At 39.7% G+C, this 14,093-nt stretch overlaps 1 protein-coding gene across 4 annotated transcripts in view; it reads right to left on the minus strand.

The window, feature by feature from the left end:
- Positions 1-14,093, minus strand: part of GRIK1 (glutamate receptor, ionotropic, kainate 1) — a 473,915-nt gene that overhangs the window by 155,469 nt on the left and 304,353 nt on the right. For 3 of the 4 annotated variants that reach the window (XM_010855821.1, XM_010855820.1, XM_010855822.1), the window contains exons 2-3: positions 13,863-14,030; positions 9,123-9,380 (exon numbers count right to left, since the gene is read on the minus strand). In XM_010855821.1, coding sequence (XP_010854123.1) covers positions 9,123-9,380; positions 13,863-14,030 — 426 coding nt within the window. Of the gene's footprint in view, positions 1-9,122; positions 9,381-13,862; positions 14,031-14,093 lie in introns of those variants that run through there. The other variant, XM_010855823.1, reaches the window with a different exon arrangement.

Below are 14,093 nucleotides of genomic sequence, written 5' to 3' on the forward strand. Positions count from 1 at the left end.
TCTTTTTCTGCTCTGATTGCTGTGGCCAAAACTTCCAAAACTATGTTGAATAGTAATGGTGAAAGTGGGCACCCTTGTCTTGTTCCTGACTTTAGAGGAAATGCTTTCAACTTTTCACCATTGAGGATAATGTTTGCTGTGGGTTTGTCATTGGAACAAAATAGAAAGCCCAGAGATAAATCCACGCACATATGGACACCTTATCTTTGACAAAGGAGGCAAGAATATACAATGGATTAAAGACAATCTCTTTAACAAGTGGTGCTGGGAAATCTGGTCAACCACTTGTAAAAGAATGAAATTAGAGCACTTTCTAACACCATACACAAAAATAAACTCAAAGTGGATTAAAGATCTCAACGTAAGACCAGAAACTATAAAACTCCTAGAGGAGAACATAGGCAAAACACTCTCTGACATACATCACAGCAGGATCCTCTATGACCCACCTCCCAGAATATTGGAAATAAAAGCAAAAATAAACAAATGGGACCTAATTAAACTTAAAAGCTTCTGCACATCAAAGGAAACTATAAGCAGGGTGAAAAGACAGACTTCAGAATGGAAGAAAATAATAGTAAATGAAGCAACTGACAAACAACTAATCTCAAAAATATACAAGCAACTCCTACAGCTCAACTCCAGAAAAATAAATGACCCAATCAAAAAATGGGCCAAAGAACTAAATAGACATTTCTCCAAAGAAGACATACAGATGGCTAACAAACACATGAAAAGATGCTCAACATCACTCATTATCAGAGAAATGCAAATCAAAACCACTATGAGGTACCATTTCATGCCAGTCAGAATGGCTGTGATCCAAAAGTCTACAAGCAATAAATGCTGGAGAGGGTGTGGAGAAAAGGGAACCCTCTTACACTGTTGGTGGGAATGCAAACTAGTACAGCCACTATGGAGAACAGTGTGGAGATTCCTTAAAAAACTGGAAATAGAACTGCCTTATGACCTGGCAATCCCACCGCTGGGCATACACACTGAGGAAACCAGAATTGAAAGAGACACATGTACCCCAATGTTCATTGCAGCACTGTTTATAATAGCCAGGACATGGAAGCAACCTAGATGTCCATCAGCAGATGAATGGATAAGAAAGCTGTGGTACATATACACAATGGAGTATTATTTAGCCATTAAAAAGAATACATTTGAATCAGTTCTAATGAGGTGGATGAAACTGGAGCCTATTATACAGAGTGAAGTAAGCCAGAAAGAAAAACACCAATACATCATACTAAAGCATATATATGGAATTTAGAAAGATGGTAACAATAACCCTGTGTACAAGACAGCAAAAGAGACACTGATGTATAGAACAGTCTTTTGGACTCTGTGGGAGAGGGAGAGGGTGGGATGATTTGGGAGAATGGCATTGAAATATGTATACTATCATATATGGAACGAGTTGCCAGTCCAGGTTCGATGCACGATACTGGATGCTTGGGGCTGGTGCACTGGGACGGCCCAGAGGGATGGTATGGGGAGGGAGGAGGGAGGAGGGTTCGGGATGGGGAACACATGTATACCTGTGGCGGATTCATTTTGATATTTGGCAAAACCAATACAATATTGTAAAGTTTAAAAATAAAATAAAATTAAAAAAAAAAAAGTGAAAGTGAAGTCACTCAGTTGTGTCCGACTCTTAGAGACCCCATGGACTGCAGCTTACCAGGTTCCTCCGTCCATGGGATTTTCCAGGCAAGAATACTGGAGTGGGTTGCCATTGCCTTCTCCATTGATTTGGACACTACTCCTAATTTTGCTGGGCTTCCCTGATAGTGCAGTTGGTAAAGAAGCCACCTGCAATGCAGGAGACCCCAGTTGGATTCCTTGGTTGGTAAGATCCCCTGGAGAAGGGAACAGCTACCAACTCCAGTATTCTGGCTGGGAGAATTCCACGGATTGTGTAGTCCATGGGATCGGAAAGAGTTGGACGTGACTTGACTTCGCTTCACTTCCTAATTCTGCTAATGGTCCTCCTATGTGTGAATGACAGCCCTGCCCAAGTCATTCAGTACTTCCAGGATTGGAGTCCAGTTGGAGAGAATGGTAAGGTGCAGGCAAACCCTGGCAAAGGTGATGGGTTTTCTAGCACACTGCAGTAGTTTGTCGTTGTTTAGTTACTCTGTCATGTCTGACTCTTTGTGACCCCATGGACTGTAGCCTGCCAGGCTCCTCTGTCCATGGGATTTCCCAGGCAAGAATACTGAAGTGGCTTGCCATTTCCTTCTCCAGGGGATCTTCCCGACCTAGGAATCAAACCCAGGTCTCCCGCATTGCAGGCGGACACTACCATCTGAGCCACCAGGAAGCCCAGGGCAAATGATGACAGCTGCTAAACTTAGATGTAGGAGGTATAGGAGTTCACTGTATATTTCTTGCCATTTTTCTCTAAGTTCAAATCTTTCTCAATAAAAAGACAAACCATGAGCCTCCTTCCTCCACTCCCACCTCCAGCAATGCAATGATGGTAAACTGCACTTGTGGTTTGAAAAGTGTTTGCTTGAGAACAGGGAGCCTGTTTATTCCCTATGAGTTTGAGCTGGGCTCTGCATGTAGAGATAAGTTTCAAAAATGTCCAAGTGGCCAATTCTAAACACTTTCTTGGGCCATCTATCTGCTCTGTGTACTCAGACATGACACAGAAAAATGCTGATTTGCATGCACATCAACTCTGGGAACAGGTGGAGCATATGGAGGAGAAAAAAAGAACCTGCTATTTCCAGTAGAAGTTTAAAAATTCCCCTGCCTTCTCCTTAAATAATAATAAAGTTTGCTATTTGCATCGCCCCTTCTTATGAAGTATCCGACATGTCTTATAAATAGCTCAGTAAACCTCAGAAGATACCTCTGCGGTGGTTAGGTGTCAGTGCTATTTTACAGTAAGGAAAGTGAGGTAGAGGGAGGTTAATTGTTTGAATTGGCCCTGAAAATGAGTCACAGATGCCAGGCATTGCAAGAGACCTTCAAGGTCAAACCCCTCCTTGATGCATGAATCCCCTCTACACAGCTGCTGCTGAACACCTCTTAGTTTGAGAAATTTTCTACCTTACTTTTTGCAGCTCAATCCATTTTTGGACAGCTCCAGTTATATTTAATGAGCAGCAGTTCAAAGGAAAGGTACCTAGGTTTTCTGGAGTCTTAATCCAATTCTCTGTTCATTTACATGTACCACATCAGTGGATTTGATGTCATAAAAATGAATGTGATGGGACCCAAAGATAAGATCACACAGTTTAAATATTAATTTCATCTTCATGTGAACTTGGAAACATGCAAAATGGCATTTCACAAACATGTTGGTATATTAATACATCCAAATCTAATAGGATTCTTAAGGGGATCTATATACTCTCCAGAGGGGAGGAAAAAACCAGACTGAGAAATGGAGATGGGTAAGTGAGTGGAGTACCTGGGGAAATACAGCACTTTTAAGTGCAGATATTCATATGTGTGGTTTTTCAAAAGGGCATCAAAAAAGGCTAAAGACTGCCTGAAAGAAAAATTGTGTCTCTTAATGGAAAAGAGCCCCATAGAAGAATCTAGTCAAAATATTCAAGATTAACTATGTGCTACTTAGCTCCACCAGTATGTTTTGGTCCTGAATTCTGGCTAATATCAATGGTAGCTAAAAATAATAAGTCACCATGAAATATCCAAAGATTGGTTTCCTGAGCAGAAATTTGAAAATTTGAATGGGTTCTGGTCAGAGGATTAGAGTGGGTAAACAGAAAGGGTAGAAAGAGTAAGGGCAGAAGGAAAAGAACTGTACTATATAATCGTGTTGGTACTGAGTGCCCAGGATTTTCCATTCTCCAACTACTTCAGGTAGGATTGTAGGAGGGTGGGTAGCAGAGTGTTTTGGCTAGCACAGGTGATCATAACAACAGAGAGATGTAAATTATGATTGCTAAGGTGAAAAATTCACTTATTCCTTTACTTGGTACTGATTATTTTTTGGCTTGACCACTTATGTCAAAATGTTTAATTTTCTTCAAGTCCAAATTTTAGACCTTTGTAGGTTCTTGCTTCTATATAGTATATTTCTATTTTCTTTGGGGAAGTGAAGGAAAATAAAGGCATAACAAACCCAAGTCACTGTTTAAATATAGCCAAAGAGTAGCTATTACACTTAATTACAGGGTGGTTGAGCATTTTAAATGAGTTAATTACATTCAATAATTAGAATAGTGCATGGCAATCAGTCAGCACTTCGAGACTTTAGTCATTGTAATTTTTGCAGTTGTCATTTTTCTTGGGTTTTCTTTCTAGATTCAGTGTTTCTTTTGATCATTGACATTTTTATATATGTTAGATTATTTCAAATGAATCCTCATTGTAAAACTTTGAGAGTATGTTTTAAGTGACAGATAATACTTCTTTATTGTAGGCTGCATTTTATAAATTTCATGCTCTGATGTGTTGAAAAATGACATAAGGCAACCATGGATAAAAAAAAAAACTTAAGTACTATGTTTTATGAACATATCTGGATGGAACTAACTTAACTGATGGCATCATCTAGTTCCATCAAAATCCTGAGGACCCTTGAGTTTGTATCCCAGTGTCCACTACATTCCTGAACTCCAGATTCATATATGAACTGCCTACTCCTCAACTACATGCGGAGGTCTAGACACTGCAAAATCAAAGAACAGATTTATGACTGAACCCCTGCTCCTTATTTCTCCAAACTATTTCCATATATACCTTTTCCCATCTCAGGCAAAGGTAACTCCATCCTTTGGCTCAGGCCGAAAAGCTTAGTTATCTTTGACTCCTCTACTTCTTTCATCCAGCCTACACTCCCTCAGAGCATTATGCTAGCTCAACATCAAAATACTTCCAGTATCTGACCATTCCTCACTCCTCTATTGCTATCACTTTCATCTCTTGCCTTGATTTCAGTAGGAGCCACCAATTTTATCCTTGCCTCTCTATGTCATTTTATTATACAAAGGCCAGCGTGATCTTTTTATGATATAAATTTGATCATGTCACTCGTCTTCTGAAAACTCTGCAATGGTTGCCCATTTCATGAGGAACTGAAGCTTGTTCCAATAATCTACAAAGCCCTCCATGATCTTTAATGCTCACAAGTGTGACAGAGTCACATCTTCCCTCTCTGTAATCCAACCATACTGGCTTCCTTATTTGTTGTAAATAAAGGTTTATTAGTGCAGTGCCAGTCGCTCAGTTGTGTCCAGCTCTTTGCAACCCCATGAGCTTTACAGTCTATGGAATTTTCCAGGCCAGAATACTGGAGTGGGCAGCCTTTCCCTTCTCCAGGGGATTTTCCCAAGCCAGGGATTGAACCCAGGTCTCCAGCATTGCAGACAGATTCTTTACCAGCTGAGCCACAAGGGAAGCCCAAGAATATTGGAGTGGGTAGCCTATCCCTTCTCCAGTGGATCTTCCCCACCCAGGAATCGAACTGGGGTTTCCTGCATCGCAGGCAGATTCTTTACCAACTGAGCTATTAGGGAATCCCAAAGGTTTATTAGAACACACTACTGTGGTGTTGGAGAAGACTCTTGAGAGTCCCTTGGACTGCAAGGAGATCCAACCAGTCCATTCTGAAGGAGATCAGCCCTGGGATTTCTTTGGAAGGAATGATGCGAAAGCTGAAACTCCAGTACTTTGGCCACCTCATGCGAAGAGTTGACTCATTGGAAAAGACTCTGATGCTGGGAGGGATTGGGGGCAGGAGGAGAAGGGGACAACAGAGGATGAGATGGCTGGATGGCATCACTGACTTGATGGATGTGAGTCTGAGTGAACTCCGGGAGTTGGTGATGGACAGGGAGGCCTGGCGTGCTGCGATTCATGGGGTCGCAATGAGTCGGACATGACTGAGCAACTAAACTGAACTGGACTGATACTGTTTCTGTACTGCCTGTGACTGTTTTCTTGCTACGTCAGCACAATAGTTGTGACCAAGGCACTATGGCTCATAAAACCTGAACTATAGAGTATTAGTATCTAGCCCCTTTGAGAAAAAAGTTTGCAGGCCCTTGTTCTACAGAACTGACGGTGGTTACATTTCACTAACATTGGCCGTGAGAAAGCAGAAACTGCTGAATATTCTCCACACTGATTTGGTGCTCAGCTTCTCAGCTCTTTTTGATGCGTGTCGAGGGATGGAAGCCAGGCTTCCACCAGGGGTCTAATGAAACAGAGAGGATGACCAATGAGCAGCAGTTTCCCATTGCCTAGGGTAAGTGTGGGAGTCAGAGAGAAGTAGGTGACTGATGGGAAGAACATCCCAGCAACAGAGAGAGAGAGAGAGAGAGAGAGGAAGCAAGGCAAAACTTCACTCCCCATAACTGTTCTCTGGGGACTCTCTACACTTGCTCTTCTAGAGGACAGAATTCTGCCTACTAGTATATAGTGATTTGGACTTTGTCCTCAGAGACACGCACAGTGTTCCCGTTGACTTCAATGGGAGTTATGGACCATTTAGTCCCATAGACATCTGCGCTGGCTTCAGGCTATTTAACAAACTCCTAAACAAATCCCAATAAAGTGCTCTCTTTAATGGGTACTTAATTCTGGTGTAAGGGCGGTGCTGAGCACACCTAAGTCCTTTCTTTTCCTTCAGGTTTAGTAAGTTTTCTCCTTTTTATGGCTTGATAATTACGGCAACCAAATCCCTGAGTCAAGCAGTATTAAACCCACTCAGAGTCAAAAGATGTCTGCTGTTATTGATCTCAGTTGACCTGTTTACTCTCTGGGTTCCAATTTAATGGCTCAATTGATTATTCATTTACATTTTTAATGTCTTTGTGAGCAAAATCATTTTACCATGAATCATCTCTAACTTAATGGGCAAACACACACTCATTTTGGATTTTTCAATTTTAGTAAGCATTTAATGAGCAACTGTGTGCAGGTGAACTCAATAGGAATGAGGAGATTTCGGTTTCTTTTTAAAGGTAATAGAAATGATGGTTCAAATTCCCTCTATGCAAAATGGCTGTCAGTTGTGGGAACTCACTTGAAATCTAAAGGGCGGTTAGGATATCAACTTTTGTATTATCGTTTTGCAAATTATAGTTTTTCTCAATACAATTTGCAGTCTACAAGTTATGCCCACACCTTTAGTTAAATTAAATCCAGCTGCCACAATATTATTCATTGATTTGTTTTCCTTTTAGATGGTCCTGTTTTGCTGGAAATGGTAGAAATAATGAGAGAAAATTATGCTAAAGAATGTACTGCTGCTGCTGCTGCTAAGTCGCTTCAGTCGTGTCCAACTCTTCGCGACCCCATGGACTGCAGCCCACCAGGCTTCTCCATCAATAGCATTATTTTATTAACTCATGGGATTCTCTATGTACAAAGATAGACAACATGAAAGGTCTTACTATACCAGTGTACAATATAATGTATATCATAAGGCTCTTTAAGTATACATATGGAGTTCATTTGTTAATATGTTTTCTTCCTTCACAGCAAGCAGGTGACGCTCTAAGAAGCCACTGCCATTGCCTGTGGTTTATCCTTCCTAGTAGGACTATTTTGAATTTGGTGTTTATAAATTATATGTACAGTCAACTAGTTTACTTCTTTTTAAAATGAGATGAGGTATAAGAAAATACATAAATGCATATTTCCAACCACAAAAGTCTGAGAGCTGAAAATGGAAACAGAGTTTAGTGCCAAATAGAGGCTCCTTGTTCATCTTCTGAGGAACAGTATCCATAAATGCTAGTATCTGGTGAGAAAGAGTGAAAAAGTGAGATACTATTAAAAAGTTTAGAAATGTTTGGTTTGGTAATTTTTGCTGATAATTTTATTAGTCTTACTACCAAATGTATAGATTAAGGAAAGGAGATAATTTTGATTCTTGAAAAATAATTCCAGAAAGAAAATAGTATTATTCTTTCCACACGTAATTACTAAGCACTTCCCTATATACCAGGACTAGGTGTATAGTGCTAGGTAGCAGATTTTAAAAATAAGATAAAATTCCAACTTTTTGGAATTTCTAGTCTCATAAACATTTAAACAGATCATGAGAGCATGTAATATAATGCTTATATTTATAATGTGCTGTTAATTCCCAGTGTGGTCTCAGAGAGCTTTAGAAAGAAAGGGGAGTTGAGTGTGATCATGGAGAGTGGGGGAACTTACCACCTTGGAGCTTACATGGCAGACCTTCCAAAGTGAGGGGCCAGCCTCAGAAAGAAAGATTTGGGATGGACTTGGGGGTATTTAAGAAATGATGTGAGAGAACTGGGGATGTAGCTCAGTTAGTACTTGGATTAATGAAGATGAGAATGGTTAGATGGTGAAGAGTTTTAAATTAGAAGGACTTGGACTTTCCTATGTGGGAAGTGTTACTGGCAGAATTTAAACTGCATGAAAGGGGTCTTTAACTCCAACAAGCCTCAAAATGTAAACAGAAGGCAAGAGGGGAAGGTACCAGTGAAAGAAACTTCCAATTGGGTAAGGTCAGAGAAATGTCTAGGGAGGTGCTCAGCAAGCATCTGTCCTTCACCTTAAAGTTAGCAGGTGAAACAAAACGAGCTTCATTAAGGACTCATTACCAGGGTTCCTAGTCCTTTCCCCATGAAATGATCAGATCTATCAATACAACCTCTAATTGGATTCTTCTGTTGATGTACTTAATTTTTTATTAATTTTTATTGGAGTACAGTTGCTTTACCTACCTTAGAAACTTTTCAAGATATTTACATAGCTACTTATTGAATTGGAATCATACTTTGAAGTGGTTGTTTCCAAACTTTCTCTGTTTTATTTAACAATGGAACGATGATCATATTCTTAATGGAGCTGGATACATTAAATTGCACCATTACTATTCAGATTAGATTACAACATATGTTAATAAGGTGATATTTCTTTTTTCTTAAAGTGCCCTTAAGTTTGATGATGAAAGGCTCATCAGAAAGGATCAACCCTTTGGGGAGTTGATAGGAACCAGCTATCAACTGGTTCAAACTAGAATACTCAATTAGCTTCATATAAAAAACCATCTTCATGCACTCTGCCTGATGAGTCAATGTCTAGAGAATACTCTGGCTCCCTTTATGCCAACCACACATGGCCAGGTGAGGGCTTGTGTGAGTCCATACCTGTGCTATCTTCATACACCACGGTCACTGTCTTCCAGTTGTAGTAGAGGACCAGATCCAAGACCGCCCTGCTGATAGCCGCATAATCAGGGTAGAGGTTGATGTAAAACAGGTCTCTGTTGTCCACGGAGGGGTGTTTCCAGCGAGTCTGTATATGTGGAACCTCGAGAGCGTTGCAAATAGACTGCACAGCACTGACAGAGGAGCTATGGGAAGGACCAAAGAGAGCAGCCACACCAAGCGCCAGCTGGTCACATGCTGATGTCCACAAACAAGGAGAGAGTGGAGGAGGGGGAAGTGGGGATAGGGAGAGAGAAAGAGAGAGAGCTCTGTGAATTTAATCTCCCCTTTCATGGTTCCTCCTTATTTGCACTATTGGAAACTTTCTTCCACTCTCCATCTGTGTGTTGAGGAAACATGCTTAATCCAACTTCCAACATCCCTAAGATACTAAATAGTAGAGATGCAGATGTTGAAATGATTAGCAACACATCACAGGGCCAATGCCCTGCAAACAAAAATGAGTTGTTGGTCTCACTTCATTACTTTTAATCAGATGGAGTTTAATCTCTTGATTGGTGTGATGCCACCCAGAAGCGCTCAGAGTGACTATAAGCCATTGGCCAAGTGAATTCAGTTCTGTCATGTGACAACATGGCAGTGAAGATAACTAACATGGTCACTGAATCAGAAGCCTCTCTGGGTGGCTGCAGAGTACTTTAGTTCCAGTCCTTCCCAAAATTCAGAAAAGAGGTCTTGCTAAAGAATGCTCAGTGATACTGGTACTTAATTAATTACAGAATAATAGATTATCATAGCTTAAAAGGGTCTTAGAAGATATACGGTCCAACCCACTAATGTCATGAACCCACTACCTAGGCTTTCCTGGTAGCTCATCAGGTAAAGAATCTGCCTGCAATGCAGGAGACCTGATTGGATTCCTGGGTTGGGAAAATTCCCTGGAGAAGGGATAGGACACCCACTCCAGTATTCTGGCCTGGAGAATTCCATGGACAGTATAGTCCAGGGGTTCGCAAAGAGTTGGACACAACTGAGTGACTTTCACTTTTCACCTTTTCACTAATGTCATAAGCAATGCAGTGAGTCAGGGTCTCTGGATAATGGTAGAATTGACCGGAGTCCAGGGACCCAGCTCAAGGATGGGCCTGTTTCTACATCAACATTCACCAACATGTAGTTGAACAAAATAAAGCAGATATGTACATAAAAATTAATTTTAACATTAATTTCTTTGTATTATAAGATTATATACACTCCTTGATATAATTTAGAATATTGAAAATTATAAGAAAGTAAAAACAGCCCTGAAATTCCATCAACTTCGAATAATATAAATTCACATTGAGTTGACTAAAAGGATTGTTCAGGTTTTTCTGTAGAAGTTTGTTGGAAAATCCAAACGAACTTTTTGGCCAACCTAGTATTTTGGTATTCTGATTTATCTAAAAATTGAACATGATATAGATACAGTTTGATACATTGCTTTCTGTATTCAACACCAAGTTTAACACTAAAGGCACACTCTTACCCTCAAGTCATTATAAATTATGCAAAAGTAATATTTTTAGTGGCATAGAATAGCCTAATCCATGATGCTGAGTGTCATTACTTATTTAACTAGCCCTACGTAGCAAAGAGTCAGACATGACTGAACGACTGAACTGACTGATGATGCAGAATGGCGTGTCCCTGGTGGCTCAGATGGTAAAGAATCTGCGTGCAATGTGGGAGACCTGGATTAGATCCCTGGGTTGGGAAGATCCCCTGGAGAAGCGAATGGCAACCCACTCCTGTATTCTTGGCTGGAAAGTTCCATGGACAGAGAAGCCTGGTGAGCCATGGTCCATGGGGTTGCAAAGAGTCAGACATGACTGGCTGAGTGACTGTACACATGGTACTGAATTAAGTTGCTCCTAATTTTTGGTTATTAGAAGTAATATTATAAGCACTTATTATAGTTCTTATATTTTTCTCTAGCTTTTACATTACATTCTTAGAGTAGATTTTCAGTTATAATTAAAGGCTATTGATATTTTTAAATTTCTTGATATATATAAACCAAATTATCTTCCAGAGAGGTTGGGACAGATTATCTTCTATAACTTCATAAAGTAAAAGTGTTAGTCACTCAGTTGTGCCTGACTCTTTGTGACCCCATGGACTATAGCCCTTCAGGGTCCTCCATCCATGGAATTCTCCAGGCAAGAATACTGGAGTGGGTTGCCATTCCGTTCTCCAGGGATCTTCCTGACCCAGGGATTGAACCCGGGACTCCTGCATTGCAGGCAGATTCTTTACTGTGTGAGCCACCAGGGAAGCCCTATCATAGATATATGCTGGCATTAAACATAAGTGTAAAAACATTTCAAATTTATATATTAATGCTAGTTTAAAAGAATTTGGAACTGCTGAGAAACAATAGCTGAATATATGAATTAAATAATAGCAACATGTATAAATGAAATTGTGTTGATTTTTCTAATAATGCCATTTCACAAGTAAAAGATAAGCAGAAAAAAATATATGGCCTTGTTAAGCTTATCTGACTTGATTTAAAGAGAAAAATTAATACATAAAATTTTGAGAACGATATTTCACGTATCTGTGGGACAGCTAGTGTACGCAATCATTCACAAGGATCTTTGTGACACTGTGCTCTTCATTACTGAATTATCACACAAGGTATAAAGGCATAATTTTCTAATACTATAGGTGAAAACTGTCCTCAGATGCTAATTTTCTGGATGTGCTTTCACTGGTTAGCAAGAAAAAGTGAAGGCATGAGAGTATATGAACTCTTGTTTTGTCTAACATCGGCAGTGGATTGAGATTTCTGCTAATATTTAGCTCGGGGATTCTAATATTACTTGACAGAAAATCAATCCTTTTGAATTCTGTTTGCCAGAAAATTACCAGTTTTAAGAAGCTTTGGGAGTGTTTAATTTATAAATATGGTAGGTACTTCAGGTCACAAAAATGGTTTGGATTTTATGTGGGTTGAAGTATTATTGTTAAGTGTGGCTGGCTTTCTGGGGATATTTATTCAACAGTGTTTTGCATGAGTGTGTATGTGAGCATGTGTGTCTGAGAGAGACAGGGAGAAGAGACAAAGAGAGACACAGAGAGGAGATACAGAGAGGAAGGGACAGAGACAGATCTAACTAACTCATAGAGATAATTTATGTGAAGATGCTTATACACTTTAAAGTTCTGTATAAACACAAAGTTTTATTATTTGTTTACAGACAACTCTGACCTATATAGTATCTGCAACTTTATTGATCTTTAAAAAGGGAAATATTCTTATACTCAGATGAAGCTATAGATTTTTGAAGAAAACCACTATACTATTCAATATTCATCTGTACTCCCAGGAAAGCAAATTTCAGTTTTGTGTTTTTTTTCAAAAGGACACAAGAATTTGGCAGAAGACTGTATTAAGTGAACACACCCTGCAGTCCTAATAAGGTTGACTCTAAGTGGAAACAACCCATGTTTAGTTACTTGGAAATTGGCGTGAACACGGCATTCATTGTATTCCCCTTAATTGTATGTGTTTGTAAGATTTTTTTTTTAATGTGGACCTTTTTTAGTCTTTATTGAATTTGTTACAGTATTGCTTCTGTTTTGTGTTTGGCTTTTTGACTGTGAGGCTTGTGAAATCTTAGCTCCCCAACTAAGGATGAAACCTGAACCCCCTGCACTGGAAGGCAAAGTCTTCAGCACTGTACCGCCAGGGAAGTCCCCATTCTGTGTCTTTCACTAGTTTACAAGTGTGAAAATATTTACCTCTCCGTGAGGCTTCGAAACTATCAAAAAGGTTAATTTTCTTTCTCTAAAAGAGAAAGAGCCCCTCGTATTCTGGGGTGATATTCCCAGACGAACACCTGTAGGGAAACCCAACAACTCTCTAGTTAGAGTCTATCTTCAAGTACGTCAAATGCGGCTTGAAAGGGTCATCTTGGAAGTGTTTGGAGGATTTGTAGTAAGTCCCACATCAAAGACTCTTTCCATGAGACAAACCTTGCAGCCTACATGCAACTTAGATTATTTTCTAGGAAATTGTCTTCTGTTCAGACACAAAAGATTTTCTTTGATCCCATAAATTTCCCTGCTTTATTTATTTATTACACAGTTCCATTGTTTTTTTTCCTATTTTTCCCTTTTTAAAAAATTGAGGTATAATTGACATAAAATATTATAATAGTTTCAGGTGTAAAACATAATGATTCAATATTCATAATCTTCACATTTCTCTGATCTTGCGGAAAGGGAATAAGGTAATATTTGAGAGGATGCTAGGTAAACCCAGTGGCTCATGGCCGCTTAGAATTCAGGTTGTGAAGTCTGTGTGTTGTGGGCATTTCCACATGCTCAGTAGGTATGACCTTCCACAAAGTTTTATTTGACTGCACTGTACAATTTCATGGTGGTATCTCAGCCTCAGGAAGGAAAAACAGATCAAGCTTGACATTTTCCATTCACAGCTGAACCAGTTAATCATAGAGTGGAGGGCACTGAAGGGCAAGCTGATCAGAAAGGCCCAGAAAACAGAACTAGGCAACGTCCATTAGGAGGGTTCAGATGATGCTGGGCTGAGATCGCCAGCAAACCCTTGGCACAGAGATGTCTGCTGTGCAAAAGGGCAGGTAGCAAAGAGAAGGTGACTTGAGCAGAAACATCACCCAAAGAAGCTTTTACAAGTGTGAAAATAGTTACCTCTCCGTGAGGCTTCGAAACTATCAAAAAGGTTAATTTTCTGGATATCGTAGGTTAATGTGGTGTTAGGCATCAGGGTTCGATTTCTGTTAATGCTGGTGACTGCAAACTTGAACGCTAATTCTTCAACGTTAACAGGTTCATTTTCCACAGTTTCAAAGATCCCTCCTGCAGAAGCAAAAGAGATGCATGAAAAGCATTAGTTATATTATCCATGTGCATTCTTTAAAG

This window comes from Bison bison, unplaced genomic scaffold, assembly GCF_000754665.1.
Source record: "Bison bison bison isolate TAMUID 2011002044 unplaced genomic scaffold, Bison_UMD1.0 scf7180017864368, whole genome shotgun sequence".
In the NCBI taxonomy this organism is placed as follows: Eukaryota; Metazoa; Chordata; class Mammalia; order Artiodactyla; family Bovidae; genus Bison; species Bison bison.